Genomic DNA, 23,440 nt, shown 5'->3' on the forward strand with positions numbered 1-23,440 from the left:
ACTGTATGCTTCAGAGCAAAGAACCCATTCTCCCTGGAATTCCCTGCCATCTTCAGCTATGCCATCCCTGCAGTCTAAGAACCAAAGATTGAGGGCAAGAAATCACCCTCCATTGTTCCATTTAACTCCAACTGGTCATGGCTCTCTCAAGGCCACCCCTGCCAAGCTGCTGACTTGAGAAACCAGAGGCTCTTTCTGGACGCAAAGTTTGTGCTCCGTCTCCGAGAGATGATGACCTATGGTGAATCTCATGCCCTTAACCCCAGTCCTCCATCCCCACACAGGAAGTAGTGTCCCTGCGACAAGCTGGAAGGCAAGGTGGGAAAACTACAAAGAGCTTTTTATCTGTAGGAAACTGACAAGGATCCAATGTTTCTCTTGTGCGTAGCAGTTCAAAGTTTGCCCTTCATGTGCCATGTACGTTTTGTACCAGGCGCTCCTGTTTGTGCAGAGCCTGCTTTGGTTTTCAATGCACTCTAAGGACACGAGAGCAAACTGTGTTTATGTGACAGGCCACTGACCAGGCAGGCCAGTCCACCGACCCCACCTGACACTGGCCCACCGGCAGGGATCAAAGGGATAGAGACGGGCCTGGAATAGATCTCCTCCCATCATCCAATCCCGGACTGCACCACTCCAACTCTTGTGTAACAAAGCTGTTAATCAATTGTGAGTGTTTGTTTAGCCCGTTTCTCAGCAAAGAAATTCCCAGGCCATCACACACCCCAGCCCCGAATCAAGGTGCCGAAAGCACTACACAGCGGTAGCGAAGCCTGACAAGACCTCTCCTGCAGAGGGTCTGTTTCCTTGTGTCTTTGATGTCAGCATTCCTGAGCGTCAGCGGACATGGGGAGCAGCAAAAGCTAAAGTCATAGGGCCCCTAAGCAGACTTACTGATGGAAGCCAAGCCCCAGGAAAGTTGTGAAACAGCTCCCATTCTAATCCTGTGAAATCCCTGGTGCAAAGGCTACACATAAGAAACCGTTATGAACCTCAACTACAGCTGCTCTCCTGGCTTTTTATGAACACCCTCTCTTGTCCACAAGGTAAATGCCACACCATTAAAACTGCCCAGCATATTGTGAGTTTACAACTCCCTCTTCAAGCTGGAACAAGCACTGGGGTTGCATGAAAGGAATTACAGAGGATTCCCCCCACCCAATCAAAACTCTCAAGTTCAAGTGCAGGAGGTCTCAAATCATGCAGAGACAGCTGCCAGTAAGGACTGGATCCAGTTTTTGTGGTCTTCACTTTCCCTCCCTGCTCTTTCTACCTTCACAGTCCCAGAAGGAGAAAGAAATGCTGTCCGTTCCTGGGGATCAGCTGTGTGCTGGCAGGCCCCGCTCCAACAGGATCGCCTTTACTTTCGCCACAATGGTTGGCACTTCTGCCATGGCGCCACGACCTGTAAAGCGAGGACAGAAGCAGGGTGAGGCCAGCTCCTCCACAGGGAGAGATGGTTCTCTCCTCCAGCTCTGATCTCCAAGGCTGAATACACCTTCCTTTTGACCAGGGCTGGGCAACCATAGCCCTCGAGATGTTGCTGATCTCCAACTCCCATCAACCCCAGCCAGCATGGCTAATCATCAAGGATGATGGGAGCCGCGGGGGGGGGGGGGGTCCCAACAACAACTGAAGGACCACCTTTGAAATTATTAATCAGATAATCAGACTGATGGTGGTGGTGATGGTGATGATTAAATGAGCTTATATACCGCCCTATACCTGGAGGTCTCAGGGCAGTTCACAGAAAAGATCGCAACATATACAATTAGAATTTTTTTAAAGTATTTGCCTAGGACGACATCTACTTTTACCTCCCCCCCCCCCCCATTTTATGTTGTTATTTCTATGTATATTATGCTATGGCCACACGGCTAATGCAATAAAATCGAAATAAATCGAATAAAAACAACAACCCAATAACACACCCCCACCAAAAAAAACCCCACGTTTTAAAAGGACATAGGATCAAATCAACCAAAGGCCTGGTTAAAAAGGAACGTTTTTGCCTGGCACCTAAAGGTGTATAATAAAGGCGCCAGGCGAACTTCCTTGGGCAGAGCATACCACAGATGGGGAGCCACTGCAGAAAAGACCCCGTTCTCATGTTGCCATCCTATGGACCACTCGAAGCGGCACATGAAAAAGGGCCTCAGAAGATCTCAGGGTCCGTGTCGGTTCATATGGAAAAAGGCAGTCCTTGAGAAATTGCGGTCCTGAGCCGTTTAAGGCTTTATAGGGCAAAACCAGCACTTTGAATTGGACCCGGAAGCTTAATTGGTAGCCAGTGCAGTCGGACCAGGATAGGTTTAATATGCTCCAACCATCTTGCTCCAGTGACTGACAGTGCAATTTCAGACATATCTTCTTCAAGGGGAATTACTCAGAGGTATATGCATATAAGATTGAACTGTAAATATTGGAAGCTTTCTTCAAAAGAATGTGTAGCAATTTCTGGATGTTCCTGGAGCGACTCAAAGGAACCCAGCAGCATCTTTGAAAAGCAGCATGGGAACCAGCCCACAGAGGCAGGGTTGCGTACCTCCTGCCATGCCCATAATTTCATTTAAAGGGAAGGAAGGACGAAGGGAAAGTGTGCTGGCTATCTACCAACCTTCATCTCCACAGATGAGTTTCTTCACAATGCAAGGAATTTCCACATAGCCAAAGCTCTTGAGCCGATCCACCTGCTGAGCAGTGATGGGGTGCTCCCACATGGCGGTGTTCATGGCGGGGCAGAAGAGCAGCGGCTTGCTCAGATCCCAGGCGCGGATGACGCATGTCTGCAAAGGAAGGCAAAGCACTGGACAGCCTCTCTTGCAACATGGGTAGTGCATCTGCACAAATGCAAGCAAGGAAAGGAATGGCCTGTCCCATTCCTTGGCTGACAAACTAGAAACGACCAGAGATGAGTCATGCTACTGTTCGCTGGGGCTTCAGGGCCCAAAGACCCCCAAAGCGATGAAGACCATATTAATAAATTGGCTCACAACAATAGCTTAAAACAATTCATAATGGGGGGGGGGGAGAAACAGCAAAACAAGAATGAAATATGAAAGGTGAGTTGAGTATTGAATACAGCCAAGATGGAAGTAACAGAGCTTAGTTGGGACATATCTCACTGAAAAGCTTGAGAAATTAAAGCAAAGTTTTCAACTGGCATCTAAAAGCCAACAAATGTAGGCACCTGGGACATGGCTTGGGTGTCACCACAGAAAAGCTTGGGTGTCACCACAGAAAAGGCCCTGTCCGGAATAGCCCCCACCCCAGAGTCGTCTTCATCTTAGTGTGAGTCAGAGTAGACCCACTGAAAATAATGGTGCTACGTTAGCCATGCCCATTAATTTCAACGTGTCTACCCTGAGGATGACGAACGCTGGATACAACCAAAGTGCAGGCAGGTACTGATGCAGGTACTGTGCTGGCTGGTAGTGATGGGAGTTGAAGACCAAAACATCTGGAGAGCACCTGGTTGGGGAAGGCAGGCTTGGGGCTTTTAAGGGTCAAAACAAGAACTTGGAAGTATTGCCTAGAAACATGGTATTAAACTCACAGGATGGAATTCAACTACACTAGACCTACTGAAATTAATGGCTCTAACTTAGCAACGTTCATTCATTTCAGTGGATCTACTTGGAGTCAAACTTAGCTGAACACTACTCATAATCATCATGAAATTATCAGTACCCGAAAGATCGTCTCACCCCATATATACCCAATTGATCGCTGTTCTCTGTAGCTGAGGGTCTCCTGCAGATTCCATCTAATCAGGAAGTGCTTTCCACACAATGTAGGAACTGGGCCTGTACAGTGGTGGCCCCTTCCTTTTGGAATACCCCCCCCTTAAAAAGGCACCATCTCTATCGCCTCTCCAGTGCCTACAGACTACTTTCTCTTTTAACAAGCCTTTTAAGTAGAGATCTTTCCCAGTCTGCACCTGTATCAGAAATGTTTTTCAATATGTTTTTGCTGTTTTATCTCTTGTTGTTTACCATCCTGAGCACCTCTGGGAAGGGCAGAATATAAATTTAATAAAATATTAATTGCATTAAAGGAAATTAAGTAGCTGTATTCCACCATAAAAATGATGAAATGGGCACACAGGCAAAGAACAAGGGCATGGAGGTATGAATCTGAAGCAAATTCTTTAGTTTCTTTGCAACACATTCTAGGATTTCCAGTTCAATACAAGAAAGTGTAAACTTGAGCCTCAAGCAAACTGACAGAAACAGAAGCTTGGCAGATACAGGCAGGCATCAGTGATGGGGACATCTGCATCAGCCGAAGCTTGCAGAAACTCACCAGTAAGTTGTCGCAGAGGCCATTGGCCATTTTGGCCAGGGTGTTTGCATCCAGAGGAGCCACCAGCAAAAGGTCAGCCCAGCGCCTCAGGTCAATATGCAGCACAGGATCCTCACGCTTTTTCCACAGCTGCAGAAAATAGCCTCAAATCAGTGAAATCACCTGGTATGTTTAAGTACATTATATGCACAACACACTAACAGACACTAAGCCCCACTGCATCTTGCAAGATATCTGAAGGTTATGTGGAATGTTTAGGGGCAAGGGAAATTCTCACCTTAGAAAAATGCAGAACAAAGACAAAAGGACAATACGAGTGGACTCTCCGTGCCCTTATCACAACAAAAAGACTGGTACTGATGAATTGGAAAAATAAAAATGCAGCTCTCTTCTACAGTATGATTGAAGACTTATACAAACTCACAATGTGTGAACAACTTGCATATAAATGCGGGCTTGCCATGGACAAATTCAATGATATTTGGAATCCATTCTTACAAATACAGTAATAGGTTAAGATCTGGTGAAGTACAATAACAACTTTGTAAAGTATACAGTTTTGGGGGTTTTCCCCGTCCCCCCCTACTTTACTTTCCCTTCTACATGAGTGCTGTTTCTCTTTTTCTCTCTTTTATTTACGTCCCACCATGTTTAGTGCAAATATAATTAGGTACTTTTTAACTTTCAATCAAGATGAAATTTAAAAAAGAAAAAGAAAAAAGAAAAATGCAGAACAGAGACAAGACACCCCTTCTCTCTCTCTCTCTCTCTCACACACACACACACACAGAGAGAGAGAGAGAGAGAGAGATTCCGGGGGGGGGGGGGGAGACACCTCCATTACATAGAACATCCTGTGCTCTGTAAAGTTGACATGGTACAATTAGACCATACTTGCAATTCAAATAATACCAGGTGTGCAATGCAGGACACTCTGCCACCTGCCCCAAAGGAAAGCGAATTCCAAAGGTGAATTCTGCAACCTGAGAAAGTTATTATCCTTTTGCAGAACACTGTCTACATAAATGGGAATTGGAGTGCAAACCAGATCCCCTTTCAGCCAAAGCTCTATCTGGGAGTTCGGATCTGCTGCATGCAAAGAATCGCATGAGGGAGGAAGCACGCTAGCTCCAACCCCTCCATCGCTGACCCTGTCACCCTCCAAGAGTTGGAGGGCTAAATGTAGGGAGACTGCCCTACATTTAGTTTCTTTGCAACACAAGGTAGAGGATTCTCAGGTGATTTGCAACTCTGAACTTCCAGGGTCCTCAATCATGCAGGGAATCTCCACACACTGAAAGGGTTGCCAGCTGCAAAGGGATGCCCTTTCAATATGGGAAGGTACTTAAACCTGAGAAAGGGATGCAATCAAGAGTGTAGAGGCAATGGGCTCCTCTCCTCTCTCTCCCTCATCATGCGAGGCTTGAACACCTTACAAGAGCAAAGGTGTGCAAGCAGGACACTCACAGCCCTGCAAAGGCTGGCATGAAGTGTGGCAAGGAGCTTCTGAGCAGCCTTTTGGGGGTGGGCAGGAATGAATTGACAGTCTCATTTTCTCTACTTCACACTCTTAAAAAAAACCAGTATGCTTCATTTTTTAAAAAGGATGCTGATTTTGGAGACGTGCTGTAGAGCATGTGCTTTGCCCTACACATGCTGACATCTCCAAGTAAGACTGGGAGAGAACCCTGCTTGAAATCTTGCAGAGCTGCTGCCAGTCAGAGTAGGCAATGCTAAGTTAAATGGAGACCAGTGGTGTGACTCAGTATAGGACAGCTTTCTATGTTCCTAACTGAAAAGTTAAGTGGCATTGAACACCAACCTGCCATTCATCAGAATCGCTGTAGAGGGTCACAGGGACCTCCTGGGGGTTATAGAAGTGCTTTGCGTTCTCAGTAGTCACCACCCGCACTTCCACCTGGAAAGAAAAAAGGGGGGGAGCACAGAGGAGGAGGAAAGAAAATAAGCCATTTGAGATAAAGAGTTTAAATCTTTTGAAGCTTAACTTTTATTTGTACTCCACTGAGCTAGTGGAAGAATTGATGCTTTTGAATTATGGTGCTGGAGGAGACTCTTGAAAGTCCCATGGACTGCAAGAAGATCAAACCTCTCCATTCTGAAGGAAATGAGCCCTGAGTGCTCACTGGAAGGACAGATCCTGAAGCTGAGGCTCCAATACTTTGGCCACCTCATGGGAAGAGAAGACTCCCTGGAAAAGATTCTGATGTTAGGAAAGATGGAGGGCACAAGGAGAAGGGGACGACAGAGGACAAGATGGTTGGATAGTCTTCTCAAAGCTACCAGCATGAGTTTGACCAAACTGCGGGAGGCAGTGGAAGACAGAAGTGCCTGGCGTGCTCTGGTCCATGGGGTCACGAAGAGTCGGACACGACTAAACAACAACAACAACAACAACAACGAGCTAGTGGAGGTGCAGTCAGATAGGACCACAGAACCAGATTCCAAGCAAAACACACCTGAAAAGTTAATTCCCATCAGCCTTGCAATTAAGCACTCACCTGACAGGTGACTAGGTAGGTGAAAAGGAACTGGCATTCAGGTGAGGGAGCAGGCTGAAGGAGGAGTGATGGAGCAGCACTGCAAAGGGCTACTGATGAAGGGATGGCATTCTCCATGCCTCTTCAGACAGTCCCCAGCAGACGAGAACATTTCTCTGCAGGTTAAATCGCTTCTGTGGACTTGGTTCCAAGGCGGATTGAAATCACAGCGGGCCAGGTTTAGAGAACCATTTTCATACCTTCTGGGGGCCACGTGCCAGTAGCGAGGAAGGCCAGAGGTGAAAATAGGCACAGAGACAAGTGTGAGTGTTACCTTTGTGCAATAGATTGGCTTTATCTTTGTACGGTAGGCTAGTCTCAACATATTCCATCTAACACCCAGACAAGCAAGAAGCGTGAACAGAGTTCGAGGACTCAAGGCGGGTAAAAAGCAAGGCCAGAAAGGAAGGTGGCTGAGGAAAGTGTTTGGTAGGGAGAGTCCTAGAAGCCAAACAGAGACTTCCGGTGGAGCGCGGTACCGATCGCAGGCGAGGGTTCTTTCTGCGGAGGAAACCCTAGCTGTTTCGCCTAAAATAGGAGGTTTTTAGGGCGCCAAAACCTCCCGTTTAAGCCTCTGGTGGGTGTCCAGAGGTCCAGGTGCTCGGCAGTGCCAAGCAGCCGTTCGTCCGGTCGTCAGGTAACCTTTGGAAAAAGGTGAAGAGTGCGACGGAACGAGCGGTAGGCAGTTGAGCAGCCATTACAGCGGCGATTTCAACGGCGACTCAGCGAAGCCCCGAGCCTGCTTGGGATAGCGCTCCGCTCTCGATATAAAGAAACTCGGACTCGTAAAATAGATATTTATATTAATAACGAGTGGGTCAACAAGGAAGTTTCCGAGTGATAGGAGGGAAATTCGAGTTCGGCGGTGGTTTTGACTTCATTTAAAAAGACGCAGCGCGGCGAGCAGAGCCTAAAGAGAAAGTAAGTTGCCGCTAGCGGTTACTGTTTCCGTCTCCCTCAGGACTTATAAGTTAAAAGTTTAAAAAGAAACCCTTTCTTTCTAAAGGAAAGGGGGGAGTCAAGAGGGAGCAGAGAAGAGGCGTGATAGAGGGGAACCCAGTCTCTAGAGTGTAGGAGACCCCGGAAAATATAGAGAAGATTGACTTTTAGAACCCTGTGGAAAAGTTAAACAGTGAGAAGACTCTCCGACGCCATATTAATTGCGGAGGAAAGGAAGGCAGAAAAGGAACGGAGCTGCAGACGCCATATCTAAGTGGCTTTAAAAAAAAAGGAAAAACTTTTAACTTTGGGGGTATAAAACATCATAAAATAACCCCTAGCTTTGGGGGGCTACCTCACCCTACTACCTTATGTTTGCTGTGTGGCCACTCTTCTTCCACTTTTTTTTTGTTCGGAAAGCTAAATAAGAAACTCTCTCGGGGGCGAAAATAGACCATCTATCACGAAGGTAGGTGCTTAACACTGCACTGCCTTATTTGATAACTGAGGAAATTTCTAGCTGAGTTTCTCCTGGACTTTCTTTTTTTCTTTTTTTTTTTTTCTTTTTTTTTTTTTTTTTTTTTTTTGGACTACCGGTAAAGCGATAGCTTTGCAGAAATCTCACTTTACTTGCTGGACTAATATCTCTGAATACGAATGTTTATTAGTAAAGAATAGGTAACTTGAAAACAGTTAATATATTAAAATTGATATCTAAATTTGGACTATATACGAAGCTTTAAGTACTGCCGTCATATCGCTCTTTATCATCATTATTGGGACTGGCACGGACTCATAAATCCATAAAGAAGGTCCACGGTCATTAAGACCCCGGTTGGATTAGCCCGAATAGGGGCAAGAAGACCCCGGTTGGATTAGCCCGAATAGGGGCAAGAAGACTACAAATTGACTTTTTTTAAGAATCAGCGATTATACAACTTGCCTTGACATTGGGGGGGGCAAGAGATAACAGACCAAATACTATAAATAGAGGGGAATTGGAGGCACTATCCCGTGCTCTGGCTTTTCTGATTTGGTTTTCTTTTTGACTTTTACTATTAGCAGTTATGTTCTCTATTATTGGCATATGATGGCAGATGTTTGAGATTCGATATATGCTCATTGGTGGTCAAATGTATTTGTAATTAGTAAGGATAAGAATATTAGACAGGCATAGTTTAGAGGAATATTTGTTATTCAGAGACCAGTGATAATGTCATACAATCAAAAAAAAGGGACGGAGGGGGGAACCCCAACAGATAGGAGAGCATCAAAACAAGAAACAGAATTTAGAACAGAAATATTGAGGATGTTTGCAGAAATAAAGCAAAGTGAGAAAAATTTAGAGACAAAATTAGAACAGGTAGACAACAAAATTGGAAAAATGGACAAGAAAATCGAGGAGACAGTAAGCGAGCTTAAAGGACAGATTAAAGAAGTTGCGAAAAGAGTAGACGAGGGATTTAAAAAGACTAAACAGGAAATGAAAGAAATGAAAAGAGAAGAAGAAAAAATGAAAAATGAAATAGCAGATTTAAGTAAAACACAGGAAGAATTAAAAGATTCTATCGCGATGAATGAATTAAAACAAAGAGAAGTGAACTTAAGATTTAGACAGATCCCGGAACTACAAAATGAAAATATAAAGGAAAGATTAATAAAAGAGATAGCACAATGGATGGAATTAGAGGAGGAGGAGGTGGCAAAGACAATACAAAACGCCTACAGGATGAAAATTAAGTCAAGTAAAGTAAAGAGATTTCCTGGGGATTGCCTAATCACATTTAAAGATAGAGAGATGAGAAATTTGATTCTACAGAGGAACAGAGAGAAGAGACTGTACATTGACGGGAACTACGTAATTATTTTCAAAGATATACCTATAAGACTCTTGAAACGGAGAGAATCTTATAAACCACTGGTGCAACTGCTTAAAAAAAATAGGATAGATTTCCGCTGGGAATTTCCGGAGGGCGTCTCTTTTTTCTATAAAGGAGTCAAAAGAAGATTAACAAGCCCAGAGGAAATAGGAAAGTTTACCAGAAGATACAAAGAACTTCAACAAGGAGAGGAGGAACTGAAAGGAGCTGAAGGTGGAACAAGACAGAGGGAGGACTCAGAGCTGGGAGAAGAGGAAGAACAGATTAGAAGAAAGTTGGAGGAAGACGAAGAAGAGGAAGAAGAAGAAGAAACAGAAAGGCTTTAGCTAAAAACTTAAACTTAAACCCAAATCGAATTAGTGGTTAACTCTTTAAAAAAAAAAAAAAAAAAATGACGCTAAAATTATGGAGTTGGAACATCAATGGGATGAACGATAAGAAGAAACGGAACGGTATTGAGCATATATTAAAAAAGAAAAACCTAGATGTCATATGCCTTCAAGAGACACATGTGGCTAAGAAACACAGGAAAATTTTGATCAATAGGAGGCTAGGGAATGAATTTATCTCCTCAGATAAAGGGAAAAAAAGGGGAGTAGTACTCTATATTAAAAATAAAATCGAAGCTCACCAACTATTTAAGGATGAGGAAGGGAGAATAATTGCGGTGCGCATTCGCTGGCAAGGTGAAACAATGATAATAGTAGGGATTTATGCACCTAATGGAAACAAGACACAATTTTTTAGCTCATTGGAAGAAAAGTTATTTGAATATGCGGACCAGAAAATTATTATAATGGGAGACATGAATGATGTGACCTCTACTGAAATGGACAGATTAAGAAAATCAAAGAACAATGAAGGAAAACTTCCCAAGACCTTTTTTACGTTGATTAAAAATTATAACTTAATAGATATATGGAGGTTGAAACACCCCTTAGAGAAACAATTCACTTATCATTCGGAACCGAATCAGTCGTTTTCAAGACTTGACCAAATATGGATATCGAGTGAGCTGACACCAAGAATAAAGAAAATTGAAATTCAGGCCAAAGTTATATCAGACCATAACCCAATAGAAATGGAGATGAAGGGAGTAGAAGAACGGACTTTCAGATGGAGACTAAATGATAATCTATGGGATGACCAAAAATTTACTGAAAGAATACGGAAGAAATTAGCGGAATACTTTTTGGATAACTTAGATAAAGGGGTGAAAATAAGTACGGTGTGGGATGCAAGTAAAGCTGTAATGAGGGGCCTCTTCATCCAACAAAACGCATTGAAAAACAAGATTAAGGAAAAGAGGTCAAAAGAGATTTTGGGACAGATTATGGACTATGAACAAAAACTGATTAAAAAACCAAATAACGAAAAGATAATGCAGGAAATAAAATCCCTTCAAACGCAATTCGCAATGATAATTAATAAGGAGGTTGAGTGGAATATCAAAAGATTAAGACAAAAAAACTTTGAATATGCAAATAAGTCAGGAAAATGGCTTGCGTGGCAAGTCAAAAAAAGGAAAGAGCAAAATACAATTAGTAAAATAATAATAAATGGAAAAGAAACAACTGATTCGAAAGAAATTAGAAAAGGATTTCAGGATTTCTATGAGCAGCTGTATAGGTTCAAGGAAAGGAACAATAAGAGAAAAATAGAAAGATATCTAAAAGAAAAGATGGTGAAGAAGATGTCATCAGATCAAAGAGAACAGCTAAATGTCCCAATCCGTAGAGAAGAGGTAGAAGAAGTGATAAAAGAATTAAAAAGAGGAAAGGCCCCGGGCCCAGATGGGTTTACTTCAAGTTACTATAAAGAAATGAAAGATACGTTAATGACGCCGCTAATTGATGTAATGAATAACATCTTGACAGGAAAAGACATCCCTGGCTCCTGGAAAGAGGCCCTTATCACAATCATCCCAAAACAAGACTCGGACCTAACTCAAATCAAGAACTATAGACCCATCTCCCTATTAAATACGGACTATAAAATATTCGCCGGAGTTTTGGCTAAAAGATTAAAAAAGATATTAATAAAGTTGATACATGAAGACCAAGCGGGCTTTCTCCCTGGAAGGTTTATAAGAAATAATACGAGAAATATAGTTAACATCATTGAGTACCTTTCTGATAGATGTGACAAACCAGCAAGTTTAATTTTCTTAGACGCGGAGAAAGCCTTCGATAATGTAATTTGGGAATTTATGTTAAAGAATTTGGAAGCTATGGAAGTGGGACAAAAGTTCTTAAATGGGATAAAGGCAATTTACACAGAGCAGAAGGCGAGATTGATAATTAACAATGTGATTACTGAGGATATAAAAATATGTAAAGGAACGAGGCAGGGCTGCCCGCTCTCGCCTCTGCTCTTTATAACGGTTTTGGAGGTGTTACTGAATGCAATCAGACAAAACAAACAAATTAAAGGGGTAACTTTAGGCCTTAATGAGTATAAGGTTAAAGCCTATGCAGATGATGTGGTCGTAACGGTGGAAGAACCTATAGAAAGTATAAGGGCGTTTCTGGACGAGGTCGAACAATTCGGGAACCTTGCAGGTTTCAAGTTGAATAAGAGTAAGACTAAGATGATTATTAAAAATATGGAGCAAGATAAGGTTTCAACACTGCAACAACAAACTGAAATTGAGGTTGTCAGAAAGATAAAATATTTAGGTATCTGGATTACCAACAAAAACATCGACCTATACCAAAATAACTATGTACCGGTGTGGAATAAAATTAAAAAAGATCTGACGCTTTGGACCAGGATGAAACTATCATTCTGGGGAAGAATCTCCATGGTGAAGATGATGCTGCTACCCAGGTTGTTGTTCCTGTTCCAAACACTGCCCATTTTAAAAGGAACAAAGGACTTCAAAGAATGGCAAAAAGCGATTTCTAGATATGTCTGGGAGGGGAAGAAACCAAGAATTAAATTTAAGTTGTTAACAGACGTAACAGAAAGAGGGGGCTTTGCCTTACCAGACATGAGACTTTATTACGAAGCATCATGTCTGTGTTGGTTAAAAGAATGGGTAAAGTTAGAGAACAAAGAGTTATTAGATTTGGAGGGGTACAACAACAGGTTTGGGTGGCACGCGTACTTATGGAAGGATAAAAAGAGAGTGCATAGGGGATTTGGTAGCCACATTTTTAAAGGACCATTAATAGAGGTTTGGGACAGATATAAAAATATATTAGAACCAAGAACACCACACTGGTTGTCCCCACAGGAGATGATAGGTGTAAAAAAAGTTAACATGAAGGAAAAATGGGGGAAGTATGAAGATATGGTTGTTTATGAAGGAGGGAAGTGGAAAGTTAAACCATACGACCAGGTCAAAATGCTCACACAAGGTTGGCTGCATTACTTCCAGATAAATGAGATGTTTAAAACAGAGGTGAAGGAAAGAGGATACGTAGAAAAAGAATCAATATTCCAAAAAGAGATAATAAATAGTGATTACAAAAACCTCTCCAAAATGTATAAACTACTGCTGGAGTGGAATACGAAGGATGAGGAAGTGAAGTCAGTGATGGTACAATGGGCAAGGGATTTAAGGTATAACATCCAAATGGAAGATTGGGAAAAGCTGTGGAGAGTGAATATAAAGTTTACAGCCTGTACACTACTAAAAGAAAATGTAATGAAGATGTAATACAGGTGGTATATGACTCCTGTAAAATTAGCTAAGATGTATAAGATAGACAATAAGTGTTGGAAGTGTAAACTTATGGAGGGGACGTTTTATCATCAATGGTGGGAGTGCAAGAAAGTTAAAAGCTTCTGGGAGGACGTATATAATGAACTGAAAAAGATGTTAGGTTACACTTTTGTAAAAAAACCAGAGGCTTTTTTACTTTGTATTATGGGAAAGGACATCAGGAGAAAGGACTGTAAACTATTCCAGTACGCGGTCACAGCAGCCAGAATTGTGATAGCCCAGAGGTGGAAGCAGGAAGAAATGCCAACAGTTGCAGAGTGGAGAGCAAAACTGACAGAGTATGCTGAGTTGGATAAATTGACAGGGAAATTAAGATACCTAAAAGACCAAAAGTTTATTGAAGATTGGGGGAAATTTGTGGGTTATCTGGAGAATAAATGTTTTGTAAATACAACGCTAGTGGGTTTTAAAGAGGCACTGTAAAGAACTAACAAGTATTGTTCAAATCGAAATAATGTATAAAGGGAGATATGTATGGCAATATGTAAGGATGGAATGTGTTTCAAAGACTCAAATTCGAAGGAATGTCAACGTCGCTGAAGGAAGTCAAAAATGAACGGAAAGTTCTGTATTTCGGATATATTGTATTTAGAATGAAATTAATAAAAAACTGAAAATTGAAAAAAAAAAAAAAAAAAAGAGATGTCTGGAGGGCAGGATTTGGCCCCTGGGCTGAAGTTCCCCCTGTAGACAAATGGCAAATACGTACAAGCTTGTGACCATAATAGAAACGTAGCACAAAAGAATAATATGTCCATGAAAGATGAAAGAGAAGCATATGAAAGACTACACTGTACTAAAGCATAAGGTGAATATGACTAATATATACAATTATTAATGCATAGGATTGCATAATGCAGAAAGAACAGGGAATTGAGGGACAGGAAGTCACAGTATACTTTCCAAAAACAGCAACAAGTTGAATACTGCCATCCTTCATTGCCACCTCCTATACTGGTACAGAATCTTTCTAAGGCTCCCACGGTTACCTGGGAGTAAGTCCCAATAAGCTGAATGATACTTATTTCTCTGAGTATGCATGTATAGCATCACACTATAAATTCCTAGTTGTTCTAACAGCCCGCCATTTTAACATAAATATCAAGAGAAATGTATAGCTACCAATCAAGACCTAAAGAAGAAGGAGAAAGATTCAGGTGGGTCTCAGGTAAGAAGTAGTGAAACATAGAAGTGGTCCTCTGGTGAAAACTAGTAAAAATCTGAAAACAAGTCTCATTCCAAAGAATCAGAAGGAAATGGAATGCCAAAAAGGAAGCAATAAGGACTGGAGAGAAAAAAGAAACAAAACATTCAGTCCTAGAAAACAGAAGCTTTCCAAGAACTACTCCAGTGTAAACATTACCCGGGGCATGTATAATAAGCAAGAGGGGAAATCAAAACATGAAGCCCCTTTCTCCTCTGTAAGAGAAATGGCAAAAAACTGGAGTCCAGAAAAGACCCTCCCTACAACTGCCTTAAAAACAAAGTGAGATCTGGTGAATAAATGACTTCTCCTTTTCTATACTTCCCTTTGTCTATCTTTCTCAACCCTCCCATAAGTCACTTTCCCAATTAAATTCATTTCTGTATAGATCAGAGTTGGGGAAGCCGTGGCTGGACTCCAACTCCCATCAGCCCCAGCTAGCACAGCCAACAATCAGGGATGATGAGAGCTGTAGTCCAACATCTACAGCTCAATTGCCAGGCTATGACAATTTTGCAACATCATTTAGACCAGCCTTCTCCACCCTCCGGCCCTTCGGGCGCTGCTGGACTAGAACCCCCACCAACCCCAGACAGCAGGATCAATGGCCAGGAATGATAGGAGTTGTTACTCAACAATATCTAGAGACCACAAGACTGGGGAAAAAACTGAATTGGACAAGTTTCCCTTTGTTTGCTTAAAGCAGGGAGACCGGCACATTATAGGTGTCTTATCAGGGAAACATTCCAGGCCAAAGCCATGAAGATTTCCCAGCTGCTGCTGACCAAAGAGAATGCACAACATTGCTGTTGTTGTTCATCCTAGTCCATTATTTAATGGCGGAACAGGGCTAATTAAAGCCATTAATCAGCCTCCCTTGCATTCCAGCATCAAGGTCGAGGGAGGCTCAGTTCTGCTATCCAAGCTGGAATGTAATCATGACTGTTGATGAGCAACATTCTGGTTCAGAATAAACTCTGGATGAAGGAAGCCGTTTTTCTTCCCAGTACGCCAGAATCGAAAGAACCAGATGGACTTTCTTAGACTGCAATCCTATATACAAATAGTCTTTATATTGTGGAGGGGGGGCACCCCCAGATTGCAAATCAAGGAGTCTGATGGCACATTAAGGCAGGGATGAAAATACTGTGGCACTCCAGGTATAAGTGGACTACAACTCCCATCATCCCAGGCCATTGGTCAGGCAGGCTGGAGCTGACAACAGTTGGAATTCAACAACTTCAGAAGGGTTGCAGGTTCTAATCCCTGGATTAAGGCATTTCTTGAGGTATATTTTGTATGCATGAAAATTTATCCCGAGTCTCTGCAGGCAGTTCTGCACAGGAACGCTTCCTAGCAGGTAACAAATGAAGCAGCCACTGGAATCATAACTCAACAGGAGCCATCTTGAATCAACTGACACTGTATTTGGTTTCCCCATCAGTCTTTAACTGCAAAGGTTTATGCTAGTCTTCGCCAACCCGACACTGTCCAGATTATTTCAGACTACAGTGGTACCTCAGGTTAAGAACTTAATTCTTTCCGGAGGTCCGTTCTTAACCTGAAACTGTTCTTAACCTGAGGTACCACTTTAGCCAATGGGGCCTCCTGCCACCGCTGCACGGTTTCTATTCTCATTCTGAAGCAAAGTTCTTAACCCGAGGTACTATTTCTGGGTTAGCAGAGTCTGTAGCCTGAAGCATCTGTAACCTAAAGCATCTGTAACCTGAGGTACCACTGTATACCAGGGCATCTTTTGTCCTCTCCTAGTTAAGGCAAAGCAGCAGCTCTTCCAAGAGCAGCTGGGTGGGGTGATAGAGCAATGGTGATACTTTTGCCCCCACAAGTTCAGTGTGGATCAGTGAGGGTCCTGCCACCGCTACACGGTTTCTGTTCTCACCCTGAAGCAAAGTTCTTAACCTGAGGTACTATTTCTGGGTTAGCAGAGTCTGTAACCTGAAGCGTCTGTAGCCTGAGGTACCACTGTACAACTCCCATCAGTTCCAACCAGCACACGGTGACTGGGGCTGATGGGAATTGTGGTCCAAAATGTTTGGAGGGCACCAAGTTGGCTAAGGATGTTTTATGCTAGCATAAGCAGAAAAAGGGCTTCATTTAGAAAGATCTCTCTCCTGCTTCCTTCTCAAACAAAAAAACCCTTCTTATTTATCTAGAAAGTGACCTTTATGTGTCTTCTGATGTACAGTGGTGCCTCGTAAGACGAAATTAATCCGTTCTGTGAGGCTCTTCGTATAACGGTTTTTTCGTCTTGCGAAGCAAGCCCATTGACAGCTTAGCGGATTAGCGCTATTAGCGGTTTAGCGGCTTTTAGCGGATCAGCTGATAAGCGGCTTATCAGCGGATCAGCTGATAAGCGGCTTAGGAAAAGGGGGGGAAGGGGGGGAAACCCGCAGGAACTCGCAAGACATTTCGTCTTGCGAAGCAAGCCCATAGGGAAATTCGTTTTGCGAAGCACCTCCAAAACGGAATACCCTTTTGTCTAGCGGGTTTTCCGTCTTGCGAGGCGTTCGTCTTGCGGGGCACCACTGTATTATCTGGGAGGTGAGGGAAAGAGGGAGTTTGAGATGATGCACACAGGTGTATTAGGAGGTACCATCTCAGAATAGCTATTCCCCATTCTCACTCTTACAGGAATGAATGCTTCTTCTAAGATAATGCTTGCCACCTGCTGTTTTATAAGTACTGTTGTTGTTGTTGTTGTTTAGTCGTTTAGTCGTGTCCGACTCTTTGTGACCCCATGGACCAGAGAATGCCAGGCACTCCTGTCTTCCACTGCCTCCCACAGTTTGGTCAAACTCATGCTGGTAGCTTCGAGAACACTGTCCCACCATCTCGTCCTCTGTCGTCCCCTTCTCCTTGTGCCCTCAATCTTTCCCAACATCAGGGTCTTTTCCAGGGAGTCTTCTCTTCTCATGAGGTGGCCAAAGTATTGGAGCCTCTGCTTGAGGATCTGTCCTTCCAGTGAGCACTCAGGCCTGATTTCCTTAAGAATGGAATAAGTACTGTACTTGTCTTTAAAATAACTTTTAAAAATGAAATTTTGTTACCATATTAAATGGGGGGATGGGAGCTTTTAGTGAAACATGGTTTCAACAAGCTAACTATTATACCTTCTTTGGACTGTGAAAGTATTTTTAAGAGCAGGGGTTCACAATGCCACAAAGGATTTCACTGGTGTCTCTGGGCAGATGTCCCAGACTCTGAGCTTTCATTACTTTTTAAAATAAAGTTTTCCCTCATACAAGTCCCCACTAGATAATCTGTGGTAAATTGTATAAATCTGTGCAATTGGTGTACTATGAGGTGGGTGCACTATATTTAATTGGGGGAAGTTAGCGGGAGCAGATCCGCTGCATTATTAATTGGTGGTATTAAGTGGTGGGTCTGCTACAAGGGGCAACCACAAATAAGTTTTTGTGTGGAAGACCACTGAGTGCCATTCAATTCTGGCTCTGAGACACAGTTTCTAAGCGTCAGAAATCTTTGATTCTAAGTGTATGTCTTTTGCACTGTTATAAGAATTCTAAGTTCTCAAAAATAACATAAATACGCATAAATACACACATATCTAAATATATAAACAATGTGTCTGAAACAGTACAGGAGAGCAATCCTGAAGCCATTTTGACTCTCCCAATGACCTCAAATATTCCTCTGCAGTAAGGGAGGCAAATGGGGACAGCCTTCCCATTGTCTTTTCACTTACAAATCCTGTCTTAAGGGCATATTGGTGTATGAATAGGGTGAGCCTGTGACCTGGATTCAGGAACTAAAGTATCCATCACAAAAGAATGGCCAGGCTGCCCAGCGAACATTATCATGTATCCTATCAGACAGGATTTAAATACCATAAATACGATAATCTTTATTGTCATTGTCTCATACAGAACAACAAAATTGAAAAAAATCTACATCAGACATTCAAAAACCAACAAGCCTGCTATCCCAGCTATTTCTGCTGTAGATGCCTCCTATGATGTATATATGATGATGATTTTAGGGTCGTCTTTGCCTAAGGGGGTTGGGCAAAGTCAAAAGTCTTTAAAGCTTCCTGCATACTTTTGTTCAGGGTCTCTCCCTCCTTGGAAGGAGGAGAGGGAACTCTGTTGCAACAGAAAAATAAATATCTGCCTTGCTTTCCACTGGATCCTACTTCCATTTATTTTTCTCTGACCGATCATGGACTTAGGGGACTCCGAGTCCCATGGGGAGTTGGGCAGCAAACGCCAAACCCCAATTTTTACATCAGTACCAAGCTGGAATCTTGCACACCTCTGGGTTTAACGGCACAATTCTCCTGTTGGATGCAAAGTGTCCTGTGTTCATTTAATAAACAAGGCTTTTAAAAGAAAAGACACATGCATGAAGGAAAGAAGAAGGCTACCAGCTGCCACTAGGAACAATTGCTTTCTTGCCTAGCTTGCAGACTTCCCACAGGCCTCTACGTGCTGACAGTGAGAACAGGATAGGTTGGCCTGATCCAGCAGGGTCATCTTATGTTTTTAAGGCCCTGGAGTAAAGACAGGTCACACCTCAGTGGAAGGGCCATAGCTTGTTTTACATGAAGAAGGTCTCAGGTTCATTACCCAACATTGCCTGGTGAAAGGATCAGTTAGAAAATGATGGGAAACACTTTCTCTGCATGAGATCCTGGAGACACAAGGGACACAAATTGCTTGGCCTGGGATAAGCCAGCTTCCTATGCAAACAATACATTTTTTATAGTGCTTAAGGTGCCATTAGACTCTTTTGTGTGTGTGCTAGTTGAGGGTTGTATTTCAAGCAAATATTTGGAGTAGTAACTCATGAACCAAGTCCCTCTCATGAGCTACAGTTGTCAGCCATGAATTCAGGCATCTCTAGTAATTGCAATTAGCAAAGGATTCTTGAAAGTTATATTTACAAGAAAGGCACCAGGAGAGCAATGAAATTTCTCAGATGAAGCACTAGCATCCATTCAAATGGAACGCAAATCATCTTAGATGAGCATAAATAGGTTCACAGGTTACTGCAAAAGCCAGGGCTGTAACCTGAGCCTAAAGAGGGGGGGAAACACAACTTATTAAACCCACTCAGCCTTGGCTAACAGTGACATCTACTGGTCAGAGGCATTACTACATACAACAGCTCAAGGGATGATATAGTGGCAAACATGTCTGCTCCCATGAAACCTCTCAACTCTATTCAGAGTAGCCTTCCTAAACCTGAACTGCATGAGGTGTAACTTGACAGAAAATCCTGGGATCTGGATACCTTAAGGCATGGGTAGGCAAACTAAGGCCTGGGGGCCGGATCTGGCCCAATTGCCTTCTAAATCTGGCCCACAGACAGTCCGGGAATCAGCTTGTTTTTACATGAGTAGAATGTGTCCTTTCACTTAAAACGCACCTCTGGGTTATTTGTGGGGCCTGCCTGGTGTTTTTACATGAGTAGAATGTGTGCTTTTATTTAAAATGCATCTCTGGGTTATTTGTGGGGCATAGGAATTCGTTCATTTATTTATTTTTTCAAAATATAGTCCGGCCCCCCACAAGGTCTGAGGGACAGTGGACCGGCCCCCTGCTGAAAATGTTTGCTGACCCCTGCCTTAAGGGTTGCTTTATCCTGTGCCTTCTGATCAACATCAGAGGCCCTGTTCTGTCACTGGGATATGATCTCTAGCCTCTGCCATTATTATTAATTACCTGCCCTTCACCCTGAGGTCCCAGGGCTGGTTACAATTAAAACACAACATTAAAAAAGTAAAGGTAAAGGGACCCCTGACCATTAGGTCCAGTCGTGACTGACTCTGGGGTTGCGGCACTCATCTTGCTTTATTGGCCGAGGGAGCCGGCGCACAGCTTCCGGGTCATGTGGCCAGCATGACTAAGCCACTTCTGGCGAAACAGAGCAGAGCACAGAAACACCGTTTACCTTCCCACTGGAGCGGTACCTATTTATCTACTTGCACTTTGATGTGCTTTCGAATTGTTAGGTTGCCAGGAGCAGGGACTGAACAACTGGAGCTCACCCCGTCGCGGGGATTCAAACTGCCGACCTTCTGATCGGCAAGTCCTAGGCTCTGCGGTTTCACCCACAGCGCCACCCATGTCCCAAAAACACAACATTAAAAACAGTTAAAAACAACTTACGATCACAGAAAATCAAGTGGGTCCTAAAATATACACCTAAAGTTTCAAAAGTCAGGGTAAAAGAGCCTGTGGTCTAAGGACTGCTTTGCATGTGTACTTAAAAGTAAGGTCACCAATCCAGATTAGATGATCCTGCTATCCTGCTGAGGTTATTGGTGGCTGAATTTGCTTGCTTTCCTCTTCCTTCACAATTTATTTTGTATCGTGTTAGTGAGTCTGCAGGTAGGGGACTATAGTATCTTTATCTTTTAAACTCTACAGAGCACTTCTAAACAATTTTAGACATGTTACAGGCACTAATCAAGAACAATAGGTAGATGAATTGGATAAAGGTAGCCTAGAGATATAGGAAATATATTTTTGCTACGGCATGTTATGTTCTTTTACATAGTGCTTTGAGAAACTCTTTGCCTAATTATTAAGTCAGTTTGTGCCCAATGCAAAAGGACACAAAGAAAAAGAAGCAATGACCCATTGTAAATACAAAAGCCAGCAATTTACTCACATCAGCCCAGGGAACAACTACTCACCCCAGGTATCTTTAGAAGCTCTGATACAAGAATAGGCAACTTTAAAGCAGCCACACTTCCAGTAACACCAACAAGGATGTGAGTGTTCTTCTGCATGGGATCCATTTCAGTCTTGGGAACCATCACATTCTGTATGCAAACAAGGAAAACATGGGACTGCTATTGCTTTCAAACATCATTTCAGAAATCTGTGTAGGGCCAGATTTTGTTTATTTATTTCCTTGATTCCGTGTATGAATCACTTCGCATAAAATATTTGAAAGGAGATTTTACTTTCAGTAAGAACATCAACAACAAAAACAATTCCATATGAAAAAAACAACTCCATATTTACAACTAAAAGCAATTCCATATGTAAGGACAAGATCCAACACAGTGGCATAAAGGTTTCCACTTACCTGTTGAAAAAGGAAGGTCTTCAGTAGGGACTGAAAAGACAATAGAGACAGTGCCTGTCTGGAGGGAGTCCCAAAGGGTATGTACTACCACGCTAAAGGCCCAATTCCTATATTGTATGGAATGGACCTCCTGATGAGATTATATCCTGTAGAGCAGTGTTTCCCAACCTTTTTTGGGCAAAGGCACACTTGTTTCATGAAAAAAATCTCGAGGCACACCACCATTAGAAAATGTTTAAAAAATTAACTGTGTGCCTATATTGACTATATATAAAGTAACTCTCTTTAATAGGCATCAAATAAACACAAAGAAAGTATTTTATAATTACTTACTGTATCTTGCAGGATACAGATCCTTCTGTAACTCTGCAGGTGGCGAGATTCCTGAATGCGGTTATCTCACACACAAAAACCACCAAAAAACAACAACAACAAAAACTAATCGGACAGTTATGATGAGAGTGCATGACGGATCTCGTCTCCAGTTCTCCTTTCTCTGTGAACCGTCCCTCGGATCTTTCCGGGCCCCAAGCTGTTATTTGTCACTGCTCAATGTCCCACTCTTGCATCGTGGTGTTCCTCTTCTGTCGTTCGATGTATTGGTTTTTATGCTTCTGTGCTTTTATGTTTGTACATATTTTATGGGCTAATAGCCGTAAATAAATATAAGATAAGTTACTTAATTATGAAATAGTAAGTAAACAGAAATATGAAAAATTATAAAATACTTTATTCAGTGCGCAACCTGGGCCTGTTTGGCTGAACACAAAGCTGATATTCTGGCTGGAATCGAAGAAAGACACACACGTAGCTCTTCGTCAACAGCTCTCAGTCTCTCTCTGTTTTTAGTTTTTATAGCAATCATGCTTGAAAAGCTCAACTCACAGAGATATGTAGTGGAAAATGGGAGCAATGTCAAAATAGCTTTGTTTGCCAGAAGGGGGAACTCCTTGGCAGTTTCCAACCAAAAACTGTCCAAAGGTAGATCAGCAAATCGTAGCTTGAAACCACGATTTTGTCTCAGTTCAGTTAGTTCCTCCTGCTCCTGTAAAGTCATGTCCTTTCCACCAACTGATGCTGAGCTATAAGGGTCCCTAACCCAGTCAAGGCATTCAGTGGAGACTGAAGAGAAATAAAATGACAACTTCCCCTCGAGAGTTTTTAAATGTTTAGCTATTATCTCACACAGTGCAGCAGTGTGAACACCTTGCCATTGCTTGATGAGTGTGAACATTTCAAGATTGCCACTTTCCACGTGTTGATGCCAGAGTTGCAGCTTTGCACGGAATCCATTTATTTTATCTGTACTTGTAAGCAGGTTTTCATTTCGGCCTTGCATTCGTGTGTTCAGTTCATTCAGATGATGAAATATATCTGCCAGGTATGCCAGCCTTGCACACCACTCATCACTTGCAAGCAGCTTTGCGTAATCTGACCTCTCATTTGTCAGAAACACTTTAAGTTCCTCCCGCAGCTCATACACACGAACCAAGACCTTGCCACGCGACAACCACCGGACCTCCATATGAAACAGCAAGGTTTTATGCTTCGCTCCCATCTCCTCACACAAAGCTGCAAATATGCGACTTTTCACGGGTCGTGACTTTACAAAGTTTACCATGCGCACAACATCATCCAACACATGAACTAGGTCTGCTGGTAAAGTCTTGGCTACGAGGGCCTCACGGTGCAAAAAAAATGCGTAACAATAACATTTGGATTTCTTTCCTTCACTCTGCTTACA

The 23,440-nt window shown here is 42.6% G+C and overlaps 1 protein-coding gene across 4 annotated transcripts in view; it reads right to left on the reverse strand.

The window, feature by feature from the left end:
* Window positions 1-1,077: 1,077 nt before the first annotated feature.
* Window positions 1,078-23,440, reverse strand: part of PPCDC (phosphopantothenoylcysteine decarboxylase) — a 28,300-nt gene continuing 5,937 nt past the window's right edge. For 3 of the 4 annotated variants that reach the window (XM_081839314.1, XM_081839316.1, XM_081839313.1), the window contains exons 2-6: window positions 21,299-21,427; window positions 6,128-6,223; window positions 4,306-4,434; window positions 2,618-2,786; window positions 1,078-1,405 (exon numbers count right to left, since the gene is read on the reverse strand). In XM_081839314.1, coding sequence (XP_081695440.1) covers window positions 1,320-1,405; window positions 2,618-2,786; window positions 4,306-4,434; window positions 6,128-6,223; window positions 21,299-21,421 — 603 coding nt within the window. In that variant the 5' untranslated portion in view covers window positions 21,422-21,427 and the 3' untranslated portion in view covers window positions 1,078-1,319. Of the gene's footprint in view, window positions 1,406-2,617; window positions 2,787-4,305; window positions 4,435-6,127; window positions 6,224-21,298; window positions 21,428-21,696; window positions 21,836-23,440 lie in introns of those variants that run through there. The other variant, XM_081839315.1, reaches the window with a different exon arrangement.

This window comes from Podarcis erhardii, assembly GCF_964252035.2.
Source record: "Podarcis erhardii genome assembly, chromosome: 14".
Taxonomy (NCBI): domain Eukaryota; kingdom Metazoa; phylum Chordata; class Lepidosauria; order Squamata; family Lacertidae; genus Podarcis; species Podarcis erhardii.